The sequence below is a fragment of the Aythya marila genome (assembly GCF_965140915.1).
Source record: "Aythya marila genome assembly, chromosome: 1".
Lineage (NCBI taxonomy): Eukaryota > Metazoa > Chordata > Aves > Anseriformes > Anatidae > Aythya > Aythya marila.
The window spans coordinates 160064480-160089086 of NC_139042.1; the positions used below are offsets into that span (position 1 = coordinate 160064480).

Below are 24607 nucleotides of genomic sequence, written 5' to 3' on the forward strand. Positions count from 1 at the left end.
TCTTCAGAGCAATAGGACATTTGCTCTGTTCTTTCCTCCCTCACGTTACCGTCTGACATCCAGCCTTTCCTATATTTCAACATCTGTAAGCAAGGACAACACTAAATATTGTTTCATACTGAGGTTTTGCCCATTAGTGTAGAATCAATGCTTGCTTTAACAAGTGATAGGACAAATGGCATGTAGGTACAGCAGGTGCAAACCCCCTGCATAACATCTCACTTTCCACAGTGGATAATAAAAGAGCTAATTACAAGTAGGAAATGCAAGAGAAAGTTGTGCTACAGCAACTGAAAATTATACTACACCAGGGTACGCTGTGACATGGCATCCACTAGATAGCAATGTGTCTGAGAAGTATTTGCACAAGGTACCTGGGACTAGGGACGTACTTATCAGCTGTAAGGCAGCTGTTACACCACAGACTGATTGCCATTTTCCAGTCCTTACAGACCAGACTCCTTCCATCACCCACAAAACAACTGGCACCACCTATACGCAGTATTCACAGTACGCCACTACAGTATCAGATGACCGAGTGTTCTGACAGGCCTTAGTCTGAAGGCAAAAATAATGTTTCTTATCGAGTGATGTGACAGTGTTATGCATAGATGTTCAGTTATTGGAAGGAATAACGTTTTGGTACCAGAGACCCATTGGAATTATTTTTTCCTTTTGCTTCTAAGTTATCTCTTTCTTTCTTTCTCTCTCACACACACTTTACATTTCCAAATGCTCACATGCGCATACAAGTCATTTCAAGAGAACAGTTAAAAGAATATACCTATATCTTTCCTCCTGCAACATTTGAGAAATAAAGCCATAGTCTCTTTTAAATTGTGTTTTTAAATTCTCGATATCATCAGCTAATTGGGACTGTGTTTCCTTGATTTCCCTTAGTTCCTCCAAAATCATGGAGAGCTTTCCTTGGCTGTCCAGGGAGCCTGCCGCAGCAGGCCCAAATGAAGTGTTCCCGTTACTGTCTGCTGAGCCAGAGGTCCCACTCGAGCATTCATCATCACTAACGTATTTGGGTTTGGCAACAATGGTGGCACTGCCCCCGTAGGTTCTAGAACTCGATTCTGGCCGAAATTCATCGAGGGTGTTTTTGAGATGAGCGATGTTGTCTGCGCTACCAAATTTGTTTCGGATCAGATTTGCAAACTCTCTTGACTTGCTGAAAACAAAGACCGGTGGTGTCAAGGATACACCCGGCACACCCGACTTGCTGCTCTCTGCTCCGTGCCCGGCGGTACGAGGCTTTCCATGCTGAATATCCTTCAAGCTATCTTTGGAAGTATCCTTAGTGCTTTTGGAAGATCCATTTTGTTCAATATCCTTCAATTTTTTGTGATACTGCTCTAATTTCTTCTGCAGCTGAGCAATGGAGTGGGCGGATTTCTGGTTCTTTTTCTCAAAGACTTGTTTGATGCGCCCAGCCTGTTGCTTGTCTGCACTGTTTACCAGTTTCAAATACTCAGCCACATTTCCATCTCGAGCTGTTTGTTCAACTTTGATTTGTTCTGTAACCTTGAGGATCTTCTGTTTCAAGCTATCTGCACTCAGTTTGACTTTGTGAAACTCTAGGACCCCATCTGGTACATCAAAGTTGAGATTCGTGTCAGAGCCTCCGCGGCGAATGTTAAGGGGCAAACTGAGAGTATTCATGTCATGTCTTTCCACCTGAGGAGACAAAAGAGAAACAGAAATTGAGTTTTATTTTAGAAATCCAACTTTCAACTTCCATCACGGCACACAATTATAAAAACACAGAACATAAGGGAGTTTATTGTAGCAAAATAAAATGAGCCTTTCTTTAAAAAGAAGGAGCATTTTTCTTAACTTCCCTGGGTTGATAAACAGATAAGGGAACTACCTGTCTCTCTCAAAAAAAAAGCAGGACTAATTATGGTGAAAATTATGCAGGTAATCATAGTCCCTTGCATTTACAAAATCAGATCAATGTCTAGTTAGCAAGCATTCCGATGTATTTTTCCATTACTATTAAGAGTTTCAAAGAGTTCACAGCTAATAATCATTATTGTTTTCTTAGAAACGGTCAAATACTGACAGAGCTGCAAAAAGATTTTTCACTCAGTGACAGTAATTGTACAGTATATTTTACCAAGCTCCTAGCTTGAGATGTAGACCCATGTGAATCTAATGATGTTCAACAAGGCCAAGTGCAAGGCGCTGCACCTGAGCCAGGGCAATCCTGGACGTGAGTACAGACTGGGAGAAGAACTCACTGGGAGCAGCCCTGCAGAGAAGGTCTGGTGGATGAAAGGTCAGTGTGTGCTTGCAGGCCAGAAGGCCAACTGCACCCTGGGCTGCATCAACAGAGGGGTGGCCAGCAGGTGGAGGGAGGGGATCGTCCCCCTCTGCTCTGCCCTTGTGAGGCCCCACTTGGAGTGCTGCGTCCAGGTCTGGGGCCCCCAGCACAAGGACATGGAGCTGTTAGAGTGGGTCCAGAGGAGGGCCACGAAGATGATCAGAGGGCTGGAGCACCTCTCCTACAAAGAACGGCTGAGAGAGATGGGGCTGTTTGGCCTGGAGGAGAAAAGGCTCCAGGGAGACCTCACTGCAGCTTTTCAATACTTAAAGGGGGCTGAAAAAAAATGGAAAGCAACTTTTTGCTCAGTCAAATAACGACAGCACAAGGGGAAATGATTTTAAACTAAAAGAGAGTAGGTTTAGATTAGGTATTTGGAAGGAATTCTTCCCACAGAGGGTGGTGAGGCCCTGGCACAGGCTGCCCAGAGAAGCTGTGGATGCCCCATCCCTGCAGGTGCTCAAGGCCGGGCTGGATGGGGCTTTGGGCAGCCTGGGCTGGTGGGAGGTGTCCCTGCCCACGGCAGGTGGTTGAAACTGGGTGGGCTTTAATGGCCCTTCCAACCCAAACCACTCAGTGATTCAAATTCATCACATTTTGCACACTTAGCTGAATGATCCTGAAGATTACTGTATACTTCAGCAGGAAGCAGCTGCTACTTTTTAGTGCAGAGAGCACAGGGAAAGAACTGGCCCATATTTGACTTTCCACACTTGATGAAGGTGCCTAACAACTCGATCTGCTGTGACTAAGTCTGTTTTAATACCAAATTAATTGAGTGGGTTTTGCTGAAAGGAACTCAGGGGAAAAAAATGCATTCACTTAAGTGTAGGATGCATACACCTTAATAATGTTCTTAGCAAAAGAGAGCTAGCAAAAACAATCAGGCAACCTGGACACAGCACCAGCACAGATTATTCACCTTTCTCAGAAGACAGACAAGATGATCTGATACAAAACATACAGAGTATTTCCTCCGATAAAGCCAGAGCCACAGAGGATCCATGAGATGAGAATGACCTAACCAGAATAGCTTCATCTCTACCATCCCATGCCAGTCTCCATGACAAAGAAGGTTCATTTCATTATTTCATTAAAGCTGCTGCAACATCGCATTTAGAGAGACTGCTGAACACGCTTCTGGCCACGATGGGTTTTCACAGCTTTAACACCAGGGGGATCAAATAAAATTGCTTGAGCAATCCTGTTGCAGAAACAGGACAGACGCTCTATTAAAGCACATCTTTTAAAGATGCATTTGTGAAATGCTGTTCAAATGTGTAGCTACTCATTGCTGCAGAAGGCCTGACACACTGCATTCAAAGGTCGACCTCCAACCAGTGTTTGCTATTGTCTGTAGTACTGCAGATGTCCTTGCAAGCAAGACCTGCGTGCACATACCTGTCCAGTCATCACCATTCATTTTTTTTCTTGATGAAGAATGTAAAGACATCATTAAACATTGCTATAAGATTTGTTTTTCCAATCTTACACAGTTTTGGTGGTCCTCCTGGGAATTCTTGCCAGCATTCTTCCATCTCTCTTAAAATCCAGCCTCAGGAGCCAGACGTGGCATCCTACTGTTAACGGCATGCATCATGCACAGGCTGATCATGAGAACCATTGAGATGGGTTACAAACAGCCACAAACTGGATCTCTACCTAAACATTTCAGAGGCAACATCATCTCTGTTCCAACTGTATATTCTTATCCTTGTATCACTGAGGATTATAGAGGATTACAGGGGTTCTTTTTGTTTGTTTAGTTTTTTTGGTTTTTGGTTGGTTGTTTTTGTTGCTACTGCACTCATTAAAGCAGCAGCTTACAACTGCCTGGAAGTTTGCAAGTCTCCTTTTTCTTCTGTTCCTTTTTTCACAAATTTATCTGTAAGGACCGACAGCAGGATACCAAACTGGCCCCAGCCAGCAATACCTGCTTCAGAAATAAAGGAATTTCACCAAGCCTTGCACAAGCAGCTAGTGAAAAACACAAGACACCAAAACCACAGTACCAATTTATTGTGGTATCATAATCAATTATTCAAGGTCTAACCCCCAAACCTCCCTGGCTAACCCTTTTCTATATAAATCTACGAAGCCAAAACAGTCTGCCTCTTCCTTCCCAACCACGGCATCACTGCTGGGAAAGGGTCCTTGGCAGAGCCAGGATTCTGGCAGTGAAAAAAAGCAGGTAACATAAAAGTTCACATTCACTGACCTCTGAGATAAACAGACACTTGAAAAATGCAAACTGAACAGCTCCAGATTTGACAATTTCTTCTAGAGAATATTGGCTTAATGGTGACATTTAAGACCAGGAGTCTATTCCAAGGATTAAGCCAGTGCTGTAGCCTTAGCTCTGCACTTCACCAGTTTGATTAAAAGGATTAATATTGAACCACATGCTTATTGAAAAGGGATACAAGTAGCATATATATATATACATATATATGAGATTTATATGATATCATATCCAAGGTCATATGCATTTCATATGAAAGACACCTCATTAATGGGATCTCATTTTTGTACGTAGCACAGATGAGACACGGATGGCATTCTATATTTACTACATCTAATTTGAAGAGTGACAAAAATTACAGGTGGCTCAAAGTTATATATTTATTTAGAACAAGTCTTAAAAATATAACTCATGGCAAAAAAAAAATAGCTTTTGCAGATCATTTTTTAAAGTGAGAACACTCCTAATACTGCTAGGACAGCTAAAATTTGCAAAAACAGCTTCACATGGGATACTTGGACCTTTCAATAGACTCACACAGGTAAGAAAAGCAACCAAGGCAATCCTTGAAGAGCTTAGATGCTAGATCTGTACACCGTATTGCAGATATTTCTTTAAATGTATCTACTAGGCCTGGACAAATTCAGTAAAGAGAAAAAGCTGAGTGTAAACCAATAGTTTCCTGAAACAACCAAAGACATTTTTGAATAAGCTTTTTGGCCCCAAAGCGTACTCTAATAAATCACTGAATCACATATACACACGAGACAGCTCCATTGCTGGTGTTACTCAGGACAAGCTGTACGTACTTCCAGGAATGGGTGGCTCCGTCTGTAACCTTTGCACAGCATTAAATGTTTACTTCCTTAGTACAAAATACTCTAAAAATATATTGTAATAGTTGGATACAAGCCCAAAGCAGATCCCTTATGTCCTCTCCTTCTCTGGAGTCTCCAGTGGCTGGCAAGGTCTGTCACCTTCGTGCACCCTGTGCCTTCTTGGAACACCAAGGTCACAGCAGCAACAGGGGAAAGAAGAACAATACTGACAAAGGATTACATCAGCTGAAAGCTTCATTGCTTTTGCAGGCAGGGATAAGGAGAGCTGAGAAAATCAATTAGCATGTGGTGAGTCTACTTCCGAAAGGAGTAAAACCAATTGTAGGCTCATCAATTGTAGGTTCGGTTTAAATTCAGCAAAGTTTAGAAAAAGAATTATCTGGATTCCCAAAACACTGCTAGGAGTAGTGTTTTACCTTACGGGATTGAGAGCTCTGCGAGGGTACAGAAGAAGTATAACCAAGGCACTCCCCTGAGTGTGTTTGGCTGCAGCAGCAGTATTGCTCTTGCCATCATTTTGCCAGGTTATTCTAACAACAAAAGTTCTCAAAATATTCTGTTGATGTCAAACGTTCCCCCTCCCCCTCTTTTAAACCTGAAGCAAGCAGACACTGGAGGGAGGACAAGTGCCCTACCACCTTCTACCCCAACGAAGGGGTTGACCAGCTCGGCAAAGATCATTTTGTGACGGTTCTGTAGCTCAACTTCCACGTTACCCCAGGGGTCCAATTGCAAATTATATCCTAAATCCTGCTTGCTGCAGCATTCTTGTTTGGAGTTGAGAATTACCCCCTGTGTTAGTGAGAAGCACAAAGGAAAAGAGAATGCAATCACCATCCGTCTCTCTATCGCAATAGGATTTGTATCGTATTGTATCACAATAACAATCGTCAGGAGCTGGGGACTGGCAGTGGAGGAGAGGAAGCAGCCCTGAGGTAAGTGGTAACGAGAAAAGCCCAGAAATTTCCAAGGAAATACAAGAGACGTGTCCAGAGCCTGGCTTCTAGGAAAAGCAGGAAAAAACAATTTGATCATGGTTACTGAGACTGCCATATCTAACACTAGCCTGAAAGAAGCCTGGAGCTTAGAGACTGATGGATTTTATGGAGCAGGTCCCAAACGTTAGCAGCCTTCAGCCCAGCAGAGAGCTCCTTGTAACGCTTGTGCTCCTTAGAGAGCAGGGACTGAGGAGGAGAGCAGTGCAGGCTCCCTGCCCGCATCAGGGCCAGGCACAACAGGGGACACCGGGGGCACCTCTTGGGGGTAAACCAACTTCTTCCTGCCCCGGTCTCTCCTCCGAGGGCCGAGCTGCCAAACGTTTTGTTTTCCTTTTGCCAAACAGTCATAGCTGTGAAATCTAAACAAATGTTTACGATGACAACTTACATCTATTACGACCTTCAGAGGGGCATCTGATCAGTGCTTAGCAAAAAAGCCTGTAAGAAACATAAAATAGCATAAAAGCAGCTCTAAAGCTTTTCAGGGCTTAGCAAAGCAGCAGAAATAATCAGGGCTAATTCTTTTTTTCCTGTCAGACAGTGTATGTACACAAGAAGTACAGGGGTCCCTACGGGTAAGACAGCACACACAGGAGTTTCTGACTTTTGCAGCATGTTATGAAAGCAGAACTGTGCTTGGGAGGGGAGGTTCAGCACTGCTCACGAATTCGCTGCTGCTTTTAAGATCCACAGATGAGCCCTTCACAGAAGGCTCAAAACAGGGTTAGTGAGCATAAAAGGTTTGAAGTCATATAAAACCAGCCCACAAAATTATTGTTGTACAGTATGTCGCAGCAAAACCCCTTCGCTAATGTTTTCGTTCATGTTCTTTTTTTTTTTTTTTTTTTCTTTTAAAGAGCTACTTCACAGTAATACTGCGAAGTGCCTACGCTCAGCATGTCAAATAGCACCAAGGACGGCTCCTTTACCACCAGCAATCCCCCTGCTGTCTGTCAAGAAGATGAACACCGAAGCTGTAAGGATCTCTCACCCAAACACAAGGGGTTTATCCCAGGTGGCTGTCCAAGAGCAGATCCTGCTCCACAGCCCCGGTCCCACCAAAGCCTCAACCCGAAGCACGGCTCTGCCCAGGCTGTGTACAACTCGTCTCTTTAAAGGATTAAATCCACCTGGAGAGATGCTGAGGCAATGACACCCTTTGGCAGACACCTGTACTTCAGCATTCAGAGGCTGGGGAGCTCCAAGGCCACTCCACGAGCAAGGCACCAGACAGAGGGAGCCCAGCCAGCTGCTTCGGTACTTTCAAAGGTTTTGCTCAGCACAAAATATCCATTTTTCTAATTCCTAATTAAAGGAATGAACTTTAAAGGAATGAACTGAAGCCAAATTAGCTAGGTCACTGCTTGCCTGTAGGTAAGTCCCTAAATACAGCACTACTTCAGATTAAACCAACAAGGTGGAAGGGAACAAAGGAGGGAAGAGGCAGCTTTCTGCTTAATGACTAACACCAAATCCTTCAAAACACAACAGCATCCACTGAGAAGTCTCCTGTTTCGTGACCCACGACGAGTCCTGTTCCAGGCTGCTCTGCAGCATAAAACTGCCACGAGCAAAGCAGCGCCAACACAAACCACCTCCGTGCCCAGGCACTGCGAGCTCACCAGCCCCTTACAAAAGCAAGGGAGCCGCTCTCCGCTCAGTGCCCAGCAGCTGCCTGAAGTCATCGTCCTGCCTGGGGCAAAGACCACGGTGCTGAGCTACCACTCACACTTACTGCACTTATAAAGTTTCCTAACAGGGCGAGAGGTAGGCTCCACACCCTGTAATTACTTACTTCGCTTCGGGTCAGTCCCACTCATGAAGCAAGCACCGTTAATAAAGAAATAGTCATTAAAATGCTCTCTCCTGATTTCTTAAATTACAATAAGTGATACTTGTGTGTTCCTTTTCTCTCAGGTTTCCGTAGCAATGTAAGGAATCACCTGGGGGTCCCACCGCCTTGGGGTGCCATCCCACAGCCCTGCTCCCGCTGGAGGGAGGTGCCTTGCACCCTACACACGTCCCTCTTGTTACAGCCAGCATGAACCAGCAGGGGTGGCAGACTCCTGAAGACTGATGCATGTAACACACTCTGCATCTCTTCTTGTAAACTGATTATTCAACTCAGTTTCACTGTTTCTAACAAGCGCCTCCCCCCACCCACTAGCTCTTACAGATTTTCTTCCCTTCCCATTCAATAGTTACTTCCCTTTTCTAACAGTGTTTAAATAGGCGGCAAGAATGAGATTTCCCCTGAATACTGTGAAATACTCAGTGAAAAGCCAGCCCCTATACATGTCCAATTATTAAATCCTTCCCTGTGAAGGAGAATTTGATAAAAAGGCAGGCGCACCCCTGTATGACTGCCCCCTAAGCACCTCCTTCTGACTTCCCACCTCCAGGGACTTAAAGCACACCTTCCTTGGCATCACAGCTCATCTGTGCTGTGTGGAGGAAGCGCCAGCAGGCCACCTGCTCCCCCTACCTGGGTCTTTCTGCTGACCATCAGTTCTTTTGATTTACCTGCTAGTCACACAGCCTCAGCACCTCCTGAAATCCTGGCTCCTGGAAGCGTGCAATCATATGAGATACTCTCAGGGAATATTACTAAAAGTTTCTTGTTATCAGAGAGAAATAACTTCCACATCTAACTTAATGGTCAACAACCAAAGTCCTCCTTCCCCCAAAACGCAGACAATGTTATGGATTTTTTTTTTTAAAACTGATTTACAGATGCACAAAAATCTAAAGCTTGATCCAACACTCATTTTAGGAAGTCTAATTCATGATTTTTTATTGCTCTTAGATGACAACACTTGTATAAAACCAATTTTGTCACGGGACCATCAAGACTGAACGGTAGCAGGGAATTTGGCAGTACCAGCATTCAGAGACGAGGCACTTCAAACCCAGGCAGAATGAGCGTGGTGTGCAGAAGACCCGAGCCGTGGGTATTTTGTTTGTTTTAACCACGGCGAAGCTTCCAGTTCTAAACAATAGAACAATGGCTCCAGCACGCAGGAGAGCTCTTCGTTTGCGTTAATGTTGCAGCAGCACATCCTGAGCACATAAACAATCACATCTTGTCCTGTACGTGAACCGAGCCACTCAGTTAAAGAAAGGAGCCTGCTTTTTCTTCATTTTTCCCTCCTTTCTGTCTCAGCACACTGGGCTGATGAAGTAAAACCTCAGAAAAACATTTGTTCCACGTGAAGGTGTCATCCCCAGACTCAGTCTGCGTCACTACGCTGCGTGACTGACAGCCACGGGCTGCCTGAACAGCTTCGATGTCAATTTTCAGTGTTATGGGAGCTCCTGGAAAGCTTACAGATGGGGCTTTAATCCCACTTTAGGAAGAGTTTGCACATATCTGATATTTTTCTGACTTTCAGGCATTAGGGGCTGTAAGCAGCACTTGTCCACTAAGCCCCACAGCTGGCAGCCCTCCTCCCACATAGCAGCAGCAGCAGCAGCCAGCTAAACCTCTCTGAGCCCGTCAGGCCTCTCCTTCCACCCCTGCCCTCACGCATCAGGCTGCCCTGGTTTGAAGGGCACACCGTTTACCTCTCCAGAATAATTAGCACATATCTCAAAGCTTACTTACCTACATACACAGGCAAGCTGTGGCTGTCACATTACACACCCACGAAGAACATTTATTTTTTTCAGTTGTGTTCCCATCCCTGCTATCAAAGGCTTGTATTTGCACCCAGTACCGTAAGGGAGGCCAAGAGCTTTGAGGCCTCAAAACTGCAGGGAGATTGAGCCACCAAAATTCAAGAGCCTGGGCCACATTTCATGATCCACCTGTGCTGAAAGAAGGAAACGGGGAAAAAAAAAAAGGTGGGGGGGGGGAGACAACCCCAAAAAAGAGGCACAAGGCTTTATTTGAAAGCCTACTTAAAAGTTGTTTTAAACTCTTTTTAATTATCAAAAATGTATGTCATTATCGTGTGTAATGAAAACTAAAACTGGAATCATAGAGACTCATTATTATTACATGGGTCATTTGTTACTCAAACACACTGCTGCAATAAATGGCATTTTAAGCTACCACACGGAGCTGTTTAACAGGGCTCTGAATAAACTCTGGAGAAAACATCTGAATCGCAGCGCTGTAAGCGCCAACTTTCTCCGCAGAATTTAACCTTCTGTCTCCTGAAGACCACAACAGAACTTCAAGGCATTTTCTTGTTCACATTTCTTTTTTAAAGTGCCAAAATCTTGTCCTTTATTTTTACTGATGGGGCAGTATAAAACATCAGGCAACACGGCAACAGTTCCTCCCCTGGGCAGTGCTTATCGCACATCTCCTTCCTGGAGGGGTATGAAACGTCCCCTAAGTTAACATAAACAATGTGGTGGGTTTTGTATTTAAAGTAAAAATACGATGGAACAAGGTTTTCTGATGCTGTGACTCTGCTACTAAACAGGGTCACGAGCGACGATTAGTTCTCCTCATAAATGGAAATCATCAGACTTTGAGAGCAGCTTCAACTGTTCTTGAGCAAGTATCTTCAAATGCTATTTGTATGCTTACACATCTTATTTATATAAATGGATATTTATGTATAAGTATGCATTTATAAATATTTTATAAATATGCATAGACAAAATTATTATTATAAGCACTAGTCTGCAGAAAATCCCACAGAAATTAACACCGTATTTCAGCTGATGTGCACCTTCTAGAGAACCTGCCCTTGGCACATTATTTTAAGTTTACACCCTAACAATCAATTGAAACAGTCAGAACTAAACATGAATTCATAAAAAAGATAACTCCTTCCAGAAAATAAAAGACACAGCACACATTTTAAAGGTAAGTGTGCCCCTGCAAGTAGCTCTTCCTGAACCCCTCTTTTTGAAGGGGCTCAATAAGCACACATCAGCACCACAGAGCAAACGATCACCTCAGCTAGAGTTAGTGCATCCTCCATGAGCATTTCACTTGGGCTTGCATCCCCCAGTGCCGCAGAATGCCCGAGTTTGTCCCACTTTGCAACTGCTTTGCTTCCTCGATGCATGTAGGCAGCACCTTCTACCTTCCTGTTTCTGTAGATTTGAATCTATTCTCCTGGACTAAGATATTCAGGAAGTTTTACTTGAACTGATAAAGAGCGCTAAAAGTGATGAAGATGACAATTACCAGCCAATAAACAACAGTATTTCAGGGAACCATGATGGAAAATGATGGAAATCATCCTGCTCACTTCATATGAACTGCCAAGAGGGCAACACAATGACAGCAGCCTTCTGATTCCACACTCAGGCCATGACCGGCAACGTGTCAATCAGTACACTCTGCACCTATTGCCCACTTGGTACTTGCAATGGAAGAAAACCCTTGCAGAAGCCTACAACAAGTTTTAAACTCTTAGGTTACGTGTCTGGGAAGAACCACCACACATTAAAACACTGTTTATGGCTTATGATTTTGACAGATTCTCACACAGTGTTTCAAAATGCTTATCAGCTTGTACCGGCTTGAATCATGTCCAAGTTTTTTTTTTTTTTTTTTTTTTTTTAAAGAAAAAAAAGCTTTCCTGTCAGTCTTTTCTCCCAAAACCAAGTTCAGCTAAGACTGAATATCCAATAAAATTGATAAAACAATCTCATGAACTAAAATAACCTGCTACTAGTGCTAAGTGGTGGGTCATCTCCTTACTCCTTTCTTTGTTTTCTTTTCTGTATACACCATACACTGCAAATACTAACGTACATTACAGAAGATATCACAACCTGTAAGAAAAACTGGATGGCAGAAGTTCTACAAGGCAGTAGATAACATCAATTAATTAAAAAAAAAAAAAATTGAAATGCAGAAGGCCTGTTCGACTGAAAGGGAAATCAAAGAGATTCACCCAATTAGAGAGGAATAAAGCCCTACAGTAAAGTGTTTATCTAGTTGTGAAAATATTCATATCCTGAGAGGACACATCCCCAATTAGCCAGATTTATTGAACTGAATTAATTTGAGATAGCAAGTCAGACAATTTCAGAAGATAAACTTGGATTAATTATACTTATGCCACCGTGTTGTTTCTAACAAAAAGAGATAATCACAGCTTTTAAAGTTTCAGGGATAAAGGAAGGAACTATTGTTTAAGCAACTGGGATCCACAAAACTTCGTGAGCACGGTACAAAGCCTCCTGTGCTCGAGCAGTGACTGCTACACGCAGCCCGGGCAGGAGAGGCAAACCCTTTCTCACTGAGATGCTCATGAGCTGAACACACATCTCGCTCTGCTCGGCCAGATCTCAAATGCTTGGGGGAAGGAGCTCCCAAGGATACCAAAGGCCCGTTACAAAGCTCACTGCCTTCCTCCCCGACTGCAAGGCACGTTTCCTGAACAACTCTTTTTGCAGTATACACACACAGAGTGTATATTCCACACAAAATGTGTGCACAAACGCAGTGCTCAGCAATTCTGTAAAACCAAACAGACAAAACCACCCTGCCCTGCCCTCCCCCTGCCACCCAGCACAGGGCTGGGAAATCGGGGTCGGGGCACGTAACAGAAGCGACTTTGTTTAACCGACTGCTGGAAAGGGCTCAGAAACCACTCGCTTGCACAGCACATGAAACTGCACAGAGCAGGATATAAAATAGATGCAGAGGGAAAACGGTGTCCAAATTGGTCGGTCCTAATCTGCTAAAGCCATGCTGCTAATCTAGAAGTCAGTTAATACAGGGAAATTAAAAACACTTATCATAGATACTGAAATTAAGAAGGTCGATAAGATATTATAGACTAATTTGATGGCGCTTCCTTGCTACATTAATATAGTTAAGTGAAATTGTGCTCAGTGCAGCACAGATTTAGTCAAGACATACCACAGTGGGCAGCAGGGCTAAGAAAACAGCAGCAACAACCCGCTGTCAAGAGTCACAGAAAGAAACGATGAGCTGTGACGGCTTTGCAGCCTGTGATGCTTTCCCTGTCCTCTCTTGCCTTTGGGTGAGTGCTGCAGGACCCTGCCATATTCAAGGCCTTTCAGGTTTTTGTATTGTTGTTAAAAACTGTCCAGGAGGACAGAGGGGATTAAGGCCTGTTCAATGTTTTTAATTTGGATCTCGGCATCATGACGGATATCGTGGCTGGTTCACCCGAGCCCTCCAGAGGACACGGTGGTGTCAGAGGACTTCATTCAATCCAGCAGGGCAACGCTGCACAACGGGCAATTGTTCTGGGATAATGTCTCTGAGGTAGTGATAAGATTTCTGCAAATGATATTTGATAAAACATAATTAAAGTTTGGAGAGGGTGACTTCACCGAGATGTTCATGCAGCCAGGCGCCATACTAACTCTAATTTAGAGTCTAAAGACAAAACTGGTAAACTTGCCAATTTGTATTAGCAAGGACCACGAGCTGACCAAAGAGATTTGCTGGAAGAGAAACCCCCAGTACTTGCTGACTGTACTGTGCGCTATTCTAATGACTTTACAGAAACAAAAATAAATACAGCTTGCAGGAGAAATAGTATCTACATTGACAGTGACATGCTTATTCATGCTCTGAGTTAGTGCATTTTTCTTTTATCTTTCCACTTCCCATCTTGCTTGTGCCCTAACGTTCACAATTTCGTTATTTTTTTTTTCCTGAATTAAGCTTAATCGTGCTTTTTATCTGGAATATAATTTACCTGGCACAGGATTTGCCAGAAGTTACAAAAACTGCTAAACTACGTATTATTGTTTCTTAAGAGTTCCATGGACAGAGATAGAGGAAATTAAGCCTATCACAGAACAATCTGTCTTTTTAATGAGGATGGGATAGGGATAATTTACGCTACGCTACACAGATATCAAGTGTTTATTCTGGATACTACTAAATCAAAGCACATGACTTCATGCAATCCGTACATTTCAAGTTGAACGGATACTTGACACAACCGATAGCGTCACTTATAACAAAATGCAATCCTAAGAGAAGAGGCTTTGCTACATCCTCAGTAGCATCTATTACTGAAGCCACCGATTGTTAAGTCAAGTGGTAAAAATGCATATGAATTTTCAAGTTTGTCATTAGCGTAGACCTGTGTTTTACCGGAGTATCTTCCAGCATTGGAAGTAGCCTTCATTTGCTAGTAAGAAACTGAAAGCTACATGTATATTGTCCAAGGAGAAATGGTAATAATAGGTGTTATTCGTACTATAACACAAAAAGATATCACAGATTCTCGTAGAGCCACAACCTTTCTTAGCTAGGCCAGTCCAGCACGTACTTCAGAAACGAGAGCGGATCAGGCTGGTCAACTTGTCGCACCGACGCTCACCACCTGGGACTTGGACCTTCCAGGAACTGAGTCACAGAGCGCCGCGGTCAAGCTCTTTGTGAAATGGATGAAAGCAACAGAATACACAGGGTTTTCTTAATGGTTAACTTTCAGGTCAATGAAAGTCACCACTTCCCCAGCCTAACCAGAGAGGATCAGGAGAGCATCTTTCAAGCTCCTGCCACGGCTTAGCATAACAGTTGCACTCATCTCATTGCAACACGTCAGGACAAAGCCCCAGCCTGCCCAACGCCAAGTTTGTTGCCCGTGTTCTTGGTCAGAACCACAGTGCTTTCAGCAGGACAGAGCAGTTCAGTCAGACGATTCGGTACCACCTTCCCGAAATGTTGTTATTAAGCCATTAACCACCGCAATAAGCCCGATGGTCTCTTTACACCAGAGTGCAATCTTAATTCAGTGTCCAACACACATTAGCAATGGCAAATTGCATGTGTTCAGCATCCATTCAAGGTAAACACAGAGCGTTTCTCAATGCTCTATAGACATAAACACCAGTTTCCAAAAGGCTGGCTCCTACACATTAAACTTGCATTAGGTTTTTCTATTTTTAGTGCTGTGGAGATGTTTACAGCCTATTCACCAATACGATTTGGTTAGGAAGGGAATATTGGTCGCGGCTTCATTTCTAATCTGCCTGCCTCCCTCTCCTTCAAGCTTTCTGAACAGATTCATTATTTTCTTCCTCCTCTCAAGTTTCTATTCAGGCAGTCTAAAGGGATACGGCTTTATCACACGGCTGGCTTTGGTGTAAAAGATTCATAAACATATTACCATATTCAGTCACAGCAACGGCACAGGAAAAAAAAAAAAGGAACAAAGCGGAGCACAGAGGGGAAGGAAGCAGACAAGAGCCCTGCTGCCCTTGGAGGCCGAGCAGAGGCAGCAGCGGGGCGCTGGGGTATGGGAGAGGGGAGCTCAGCTCCGCTGGGCACCCGGAGGGAGCGGCTGGATGCTCGGCGCAGGAGACCTCACGCCGCTGGAGGTGGAGAAGCACCAACCCAACACACTGTGCTGATCCTCAAAGAGCAAGGCGGTGGGAAGTTGGCTGGATGTTGTTTTCTCTTCATCGCTCGTTTGGTTGTGTCCATGGAGTAATTTAAGCAGCATGAACTACGGGCTGTAAATGAAGCATGCAGTGCTCTCGACAGGCAGGAGAAGCTCTGCACACACCACACACCCTGAGAAATGCCCCTCCTGCCAGATCAGCCAGACAACCCTAAGCTAATTATAACTTCCACGGAGTCAGTTAATGCCCTACACTGTTACACATGGAGGAAACATTCTCCAGACACTCTTCCTAGAGAAACAGACTGATAAATACGCTCACTTTCTGTAGTCAGTTACTTGGCACATTTGAGAAACATAAATCACACCACAGCTCCTTCAGCTCCTTCGCAAGCCCACGGTGCCAACAGTTCCTCAAGCAAATCCCACTCTTTTCTTCAACTATTGCTCCTTGCTCAGCCAGGAGTCCATCACACCTTGACTTCAGTTTCTTTTTTTAGAAGATTTTTTTTAATTTTTTTTTTTTTTTTTTTTTTACTATTTTCCAAAGCTGAGATAAGTACTTGCTATTGGCATTAAATTTATACAGAAATATACTTTAAAAAGTTAGGTCCTGCAGGCTTAAATTAGCATTGCTTATAATAAACAAGGTTTGAAAGAGAAGTAGGTAGTAAACTAAAGCCAAGAATACCTGATGTTCAAGCTACTCAGAGGGTACTGGATGCCTTATATTCCACGTCAGCTAGCAGGGAAGCCTGCAGATTTGCAAACAATCATGAAATGCTTTGGGAACCTGTAATGAGTTGTAATGACTTGCACAGGCCCAAACCTTTCATGCAACAGAACACAAACACAAGGAGCAACCCCACTCCTGAAAAAAAAACAAAACAAAAAAACAAACAAAACACAACAACAAAAATACACTACACGTGGGAAAAAAAAAAAAAAAAAAAAACACAACAAAAGAGCAAATGACGAGTCCCTTAGTGACTTGACCTACTCTCCAAATTTAGACTTTAAAAGCCTGTCAGTACGTATGATGCTGGGACTACCCAGGCAACACTGCATCATTTTAGCTTCATGGAAAGGCTGAAGCACTTAATTACTTGTCCCCTTTGCTCTGTAGGCTTTTTACTTGCTTTTGGTTATCTTTCTTGTTCATTTACTGTTCTAACACGGGTGTTATAAAAACAAAGGTCAGTACAGAATTAAATATGCCAGGTGTTGTGTTCCTCCGAGTAATTAAAAGCTATTTAGACAACAGCCATACAGCCTGAAAGCAAGAAGATACCTTAAAAAATATTGAAAAAGCTTGTTAAACCTTTCTGCCAGCTGAAAGCCAAAGATTTCTCAAAGTAAACAAAAAAAAAAAAAAAAAAGCTGTATGTTCAAATGGTTTCAGATTTGCTTAGTTCATTGTGGGTCCACCACAACGCAGAACACCCATGTAGCAACTCTTAAGCACATTTAAAGCTGATTAAAATAGACCAGTAAAACAGCTATTTCCGAATCATTTAGCTGTTTACCTGAAAAGCAGTTTCACTGCTCTTCCTGTGAGGTAGGTCATGTTTAGTTACTGGTTTTGACTTCACAGTACAGGTTTTAAAAGATTTGTGCACAACGTATGAATTTTTATTTAGCACGCAGGGCTGGGGCCGCGGGTCAGCGGAGTGTAAATAAATTAAGAGCCTTATGATGTGGAGTAATACAAATTTTATAGCACTTCACCTCTGTTTCTTGAAATCTCTAGATGGTTTCTGGGTCAAACAAAGTGAATAGATAAGAGGAAAAGGTCTCACCATGTTTACAACACATTATGATATTTGGTTATCTAATGTACTGGGGTTGAAAGTCTTATATCAGAACCGATTTGAAGTTTTCTTGCAGTTTTACCATTATTTGTAGGGAAAGGAAAGGAATCTTCCTAGAAATACCTCCTGGGAAGAGCTTTGCTCCAGGAAGTCAGTAATTTCATTATACGTAGCAAAAACGCTGCAGGCACTATGTAAATTTTAACCCGAGCAGAGAAATTCTGTTACAGGCCGGATTGCTGAGCCCCAGCTCTCGCTGTCAGACAACATCTGACGGTGCAGCTAACGGAGGATCTCGTGCCTTCAGCAGACACCCTGCCACAGAGCGGCTGCGTGAGGAGCTCTGCGAGCGCACACAGTGCTGCTGACAGACTTGGCAGCCTGCCGGCATCCCTTAGAGTGAGCAAACCTAGCCCAGTCAAAACATTTTCAGAGGAGAATTGTCAGAGCTGGAGTACTATGTCTGTCTGATCACCTTCTTAACAGTTCTCATAGGGATACTGAAAGTTAGAAGTTGGAGCTGGCAGCCCCAGATAGCTGTCTCCGCAGTGACCTGCTGGAACGGTTTGGGAAGTACTTCTGACCTGCAGAAAGGCCAACCCTGGGACAACTCCACCAGACGCGAGAGAAGTTCCAGTGGGAAGTTATTTCTCAAAGCTTGCCCTGAGATAGTCGTGCCAGATATACTCAATGACCTGGTCCATAGGAATTTGTCTTTCCCCCTCCCCTCAAAGCGCACAGGGTGTGGAATCGGAGCCCGAGATGAAACGAACAAAATCTCATCACCGCATTGTTTCTTCGTGCCAGTCACAGGTTCCGAGGATTAAGACACATTCTATTTATTCCCCTTTTTGTCAGCGTTGCCCCCTGAACCTGCTCAGCATAAATTCAGAAGATGAAAAATTTGTGATCTCCTGCCCACAGATCAAGTGTCACAACTGCTTTCACCGTTGAAACATTCAAGGACTCCCGTTCGGCCAAAATTAAACAAAGCGTGGCTTTGATAACCAGACACTTGATCCATGCTCAGATTTAGATGCCACATGGCTCCTGCAGCCACCTCAGATGAAATTTCATTCTCAATCTGATACCGCAGGCATCTGACACCTTGCAAATAGTGATTCTGCTACCTGCAAATCCGAGCCTAGACTCTTCTACCCTCACTTTATCTCAGCCCTGGCATGGACGGCATCCACCGGTGATGATGGTACCCACCTTGGCAGGGGGAGGCTGAATCAGTCACTATTCTGGGTGAGGCAGGAAGGCCTGGAACTTCTCAGCGTTAAGCTTGGGGAAGACACTGCAGGGCCTGTTCTGTTCCCTCCTGGCACACAGGAGGATGCCGCACACAAGGACTTTGCTTCAAATCACAACTTACCAGTTAAGTGTAAATTCTCTTCAGCAATTCGAAGAGAATCTCCCTTTGTCCAAGCGCGATCTTTCTAATGGGTCATTCCCGGTCTCTCAAAAGATGCCTTACCAAGTGTGCAGATAGGCTTTAATTGCGTAGCTTTACAAGGAAGCAGCAGCAGCAATACAATGCAGCTGCAGAACTAAGAAACATGAACGCGGAGCTACGAGCTTCATAAGCCACGTAACAAGCTCTGGCACTCAGGCAGCCTTCCCCACCAGCCTGCCACTACCTGGAAGAAACTCTCCTCTCCCGTGTCCGCACCTTCAGTTATTAGAAGCGCAAAGACATATCAGAGGGATCGTATATTTTAAAAAACAAATAAACCCAAACCTGGAGGAATACATACAACACAGGGCAATACTGAAAGTTTAAGTGGGAGTCAAGCAAAATAACATCTGCCTTAAAACCTACCATTGTGCTGTCCTGCAGACACTGCATGAGGTAGGAACAATTTTAGTTGTGCTCTAAAACATACTTTTCATCTTTTTTAGCTACTCTTTTTTTTTTTTTTTTTTTTTAAATGCTTGCAGCAGCAATTACGAGAACAATTCTTTTTATTATACAGATACAACGGGACATAATTTAACATCTTTTTTCTCCCTCCGTGACACTCAGAGAACAAAGACTGGAAGGATGCTACATTACATTGGAACATGTTACTGGAACAGCAGCAGTTATAAGCGACCTACAAGAACTAACCCAGGTAGTCTGAAGGCTTTGTACTAAGGCAAATGTCACTGTTTCAAACAAGATGCACTTAGCCAGTCATTTCCCAAATTCTTTTTCTTTTATTTCACGTGCTGAAAAAAGTATTTTCCTGAGGAGTTTGTTCTCTCCTTTTTGAAGGATTTCTTTGCAGTGACTTCACACCCATCTACTAGCTGAAGCACTGATATCACAATCCATTGCCAGGATAATCAGTTCAGATGCACAAAGTAACATGACATCACTGCAGAAAGCAAGGGGGAAGAAATATCCCATCAAAGATGAATCACATGTTTAGTCATATATATATATATATATATATACACACACACACACGTGTGTGTCTTCAGCAACAGGCACAGGGGAGAAAAATAACCGGCAGACTTCCTTCTCAGTTAAGATTACTCATCGAGGAAGTAAGAGTTGGGTTCTAGGTGCTCGTCAGCTTCAGACGTGTTCAAACTCAGCTTTGGGGAAGGAAGCCCCCACAAGCACCACGCTGCTAGCTAAGGTGATGGCATTCCTCTCCCTCTCCTGAGGAACCCAGCCCACAGCACCCTGAGGCCTGTGGAGAGGTTACCCAAGGGAGCGGGGCAGTAGCTCGGCAGGGAGGACATGCCCTGGGAGAACACGCACACTGTGCTCACATCACAGATGTGCTGGGAAGAAATATGCTGCTATTGAAAGAGGGCAGCTTGAACGAGACACCAGGGAGCACACAAGGTGCCCAGCAGACTCCTTTCCTTGTATCGGCAGCAGCTTGCTCCAGCTGCTGAACTTCCATGAAACATTTGAGTCTGATTTTTATCCTATACCTGTAACACTGTATTTTGGACCAATTTTTCAGTACTTTACTAATCAGGAGTGCTTGAGCCACACATCTCTCCAATTAAGAAAGCATCGTGCTGTAATGCTTCCCACCGTGAGCAGAACGGAGTGTACCAAACCCCACATCCATCACTACCTGATATTGACAGGAAGAGCTTGAAAATAGGGATTGTATGCGAGCCAGAGCGCTTAAACGGACTGCAGGCAGAACCTGATCTCCATACGCTGTTTTTACCTCTCCACTAAATGCACAACACAAGTAATGCCATCCAATTACCTCTCAAATCATGGTAGGCTCGAATTGACTTATACACCTAAATAATTCACCACCGAAGCGCGGTGACTGCACTCCAGTTTGAAGTAAGCACCAAGGGCCTGTCTCTGTTGAGATTCCTCTGCGTGCATCTCCTGACTCAAGAACCCCAGGCTGTTAGTTGAAAAAAAAATCAACTGTTAAGACTGCACAGTCTGTGCTGTTTTAAAACACTGTTTTATTTTTTTTCCACCAAATATATTCATGAATGATTTTCATCAGTTAGTCAAAGAACAGCAAATACCTGCACAAAACAGCTTACGTCCTTTCTCACGCTCTCCTGGGCAATCCCGCTTTATATGCCAGGTATTAGAAAAGGTAGTAGACAGATTCGGAAAACAAGATTTCTGAATCACCTTCAGCATTAGTTCTCAGACTATGGATATTAACACAGATGCCTAAAACTTGGCAAGAAAACAAAAAAAAAAAAACCTGAGCTAGAGTTACCTGCAATAGCCAACCTTGTATGCAGCAAAACACTTCTAAAAAGCAAGAGCTTATTTTTTAATCAAAGCACACTACATGTAGGCAAGCCATTAAACACTAAACACTTGGTAAGACATTGTGCAACAACCCATTGCCCAAAAAAGCAACTTTTTTTTTAAAATGAAGGTCATGATTTTCTTGCTTCAGTGCTCATGAAAGTGAAATATTCGCACCATGCACAGCAATGAAGCATAGTCAGAAACTCTAGAGCTCTGTCAAGGCCCCTAGATGTGGAGTTTGAGAAGCAGCAACCAGAGGTCCTTCAACACAGTCTGCTAACCCATGTTATGTGGCAGCTACACAGTGCAGAAAGGAATATCTGACTAACCAATGACTTTTTGGGTTTTCAAGCATGGATGAAACCAAATTCCCAAAAAACGATCAGGAACATCACTATATCATGCAGCTGCAGAGACTGAAACAGTCAAAAATAATTAAGTGCACCTAATGAATGAAAACAAACAAAAGACCCAACACACTAAACAGCAGCGAATGCACCATGCTCCTGGAAACAATTCCGAATACGGATTGACAGCTTTCATAAAGAAAATATGCCCTGCCACATAAAGCACATGCCCAAACGTAGTTACACTGGTTTTCTGTGACTCTTAAATTAACTCATGAAACGTGCATGATAATAAACAAGACCAATGACCAATTGAAACCAAACCTAAAATTTCTGTTTCCAATAGCAAGTGTAACCACGAGAAAGGTCAAAGAGAACAGAAAAGGGAACTTGCCCCTTTCTAACATTTCAGTGATGGGTCCTATCTGTCCAGCCTGTCCTATCCTATCTGTTGCAGCACGTCCACCCAAGCCTTCAGAGCAGATCACTGCCAGAGCTTTCACCATTAACTCTGTCAACTTTTCGTTACTGACTGATGTAACAGCCTCATCCCAGTCAGCGTGTACAGCTGAGAGCACCACGGTACGGGCACGGGCACCGGCAGAGGCCACAGCCAAGGCCTGACCTGGGCCTGAACAAGCACCAGTGCTTCGTGCGCTCACCAGCAGGTGGGTAACTCCGTGCTCCTTCTGAAGAGAGCCATCACTGTTAGCCACACGATGCAAATAACACCACGGATAATTAACTATTCATTTCTGCAGAGAGATGAAAGAGCCCTTCTGCAGGGCTGCTTACGGGCAAACCGACAGGCAGCAACACCAGGCTGTGCTTGGGACCAGGCATCTACCTCTGGAGGTACCAAAGGGGCTAAATAGGAAATCTCGTGCCTAAGCATGGCCTTACATTACTCAAGCTGTCTACAGGTCTACAGTTTGAAGGCAAACATCAGTAACTGCTTTAAAGATGAGAGCAACACAGCTCTCTTGCACCTGAGAAGTGACAGAGGAACAAGTTCCCGTGACACACTGTGTGCGGCTTCCCATAAGCATCCCTAAATCACGGCTACAAACCACATATGCCCACAAGTTTAGCTTTTTTCTTCTTTAAATAATAGATTGGATGCCCTGGAACATAAATCTTCTGTTACACTGTGACTTAATTCCTGAACTGGCGAGCACTGCGGGCAGGCCCATCTTTCTGTTAACACAGCGTTACTGCTTAAAAGCAGTGATTTGTGGTTGGCTTCAGTGACCCGGGCTGCAGCCTCCAGCAGCAAACTGCCCATCTCCCCACGCTCCTTCTTCCAGCACACCAGGAAGGTACCAGGACCAGCAGCTGACAGACAGCGCTGCAGCAAACACGTTGTAGTTCAACACTTGAGGAAATTAAGGCTTTCCTATCATTGAATGGAGTGGACGGCTAATTGAGCAGCTTAACACAGGCATTTCGTTGTAACTGGCCAATGTGTGCGTGGATGAGCATGCGAAGTGGGGGACCACGGACATGTGGTACCACGTGGCCCTTACGCTCATTTCCTACAGCAACAGCATCTGCAGCATCTTCCCAGACCCCCTACCCAGACCACAATACCTTCAAGAGCCTCTTATGTCCCTAAAAGTTTAGAGAGTGATTTCTGCTTTCTCCTGCCATTTATAACAGCTCCTACTTTGTTAGTGTCCCTGCCATAAACTTTCTGGCCTGGCAGGTGGGCAAGAGGGCATGTTCTGTGGAGAATCTTCAATTTATCTACCTACTGACCAAACAGCATGTCAGCAAGTGGCTAATGGGCAAATTATCTCCAGCTTTCATGCCCTAAAAGGACAGATAAGTACCTGGTGAGGAGATGGAAAAATTACTTTCACAAAATGTCTGTGCTCGTTACCTTTGAAGCCTCTGTTCTGCTGTCAAATTTGGCTGAAGCCAGGCCAAATCCAATGGGCAGAATACACTCACTTCAAAGGATCTGAATAATGCAGAAGCCTCAGGAAACAAGTAAAATTATTTCCAGCACAGAAACAAAGGACTTAAAGGAATTTCCTGGCTCCTAACATTGAAAAGTTACGTTCATAAACTTATCAGGCTTCCTTTCAAAAGGAGTTATGTATTTTTCCTGCTACTCAAGTTAGGAAAGCAATTTCAGAACACCATCACTCCCAGGGATAAGTTTATCTTGATTCCTAGCCTGGCTTTCATCACAGCTAGGTCTGTCTCTTCTACACCCAACCTGATTTCAATCATTCCTCCTTGGTACCGGTGCACAGGTGCAGGCTGACACACAGTAAGTGACAGCTCATTTAATAGCTGAAACATCTCTGTGCTTAAAGGGGAATTATACCAGATGCTCTGCAAGACTATGAACCACCTCAATCTCCATCTCTCTTTTGTTTCCCCCTCCCTTGTGAAATCTCCAGCTTCTCGCACTGTTTATCCTGTGGCACCATAACAATTGTTTGGCTCAGGGCTGCGTATTCTCATATCCTAAGCAAAGGGAACTCTGCAGACTTGGTATTCACCTTTGCCAAGAAAACAGACCACTTTAACTGGGAAAATCCATCACCGGCTAACCCAAAAGTTAAGTTTATTTCATCTTCAGCTCACATCCAAGCCTTCAACTAAGCACTTAATTACTCTCTCCTTGAAAATTTGCCCAGGGATCCATTTGTTTTCAACCCCCCCCATATCACTTGAGTGATGCCAAGGGTTTTACTTACTTGGAACATCCCCTTTTCTTCCCCACAGAGGTCCCAGGCTGGCCGTTCTCCTGGAGGAGGTCAGCCCCACCGACTCTCCAGCACCAAGACCGAAGCTGAAGGTCTCTGTGTCTTCCTTTCACCTGGATTGCAAGTACCTCTCCTTTCCACACACCCTGATTAGCCAGTCTGCCTCCACTCTTCCACTGGTCTTGCTGAATACCCATGTCCAAGTTAACCATTTAGGAATCTATGCAGATAGCTAAACAGGCTAATCTCATTCCCAGTTAATCTC

At 43.9% G+C, this 24607-nt stretch overlaps 1 protein-coding gene across 2 annotated transcripts in view; it reads right to left on the bottom strand.

Annotated features, from left to right (window-relative positions):
• TMCC3 (transmembrane and coiled-coil domain family 3) overlaps positions 1-24607 on the bottom strand; it is a 44872-nt gene that overhangs the window by 5950 nt on the left and 14315 nt on the right. For both annotated transcript variants that reach the window (XM_082770681.1, XM_082770682.1), the window contains exon 2: positions 785-1683. In XM_082770681.1, coding sequence (XP_082626807.1) covers positions 785-1683 — 899 coding nt within the window. The remainder of the gene's footprint in view (positions 1-784; positions 1684-24607) is intronic.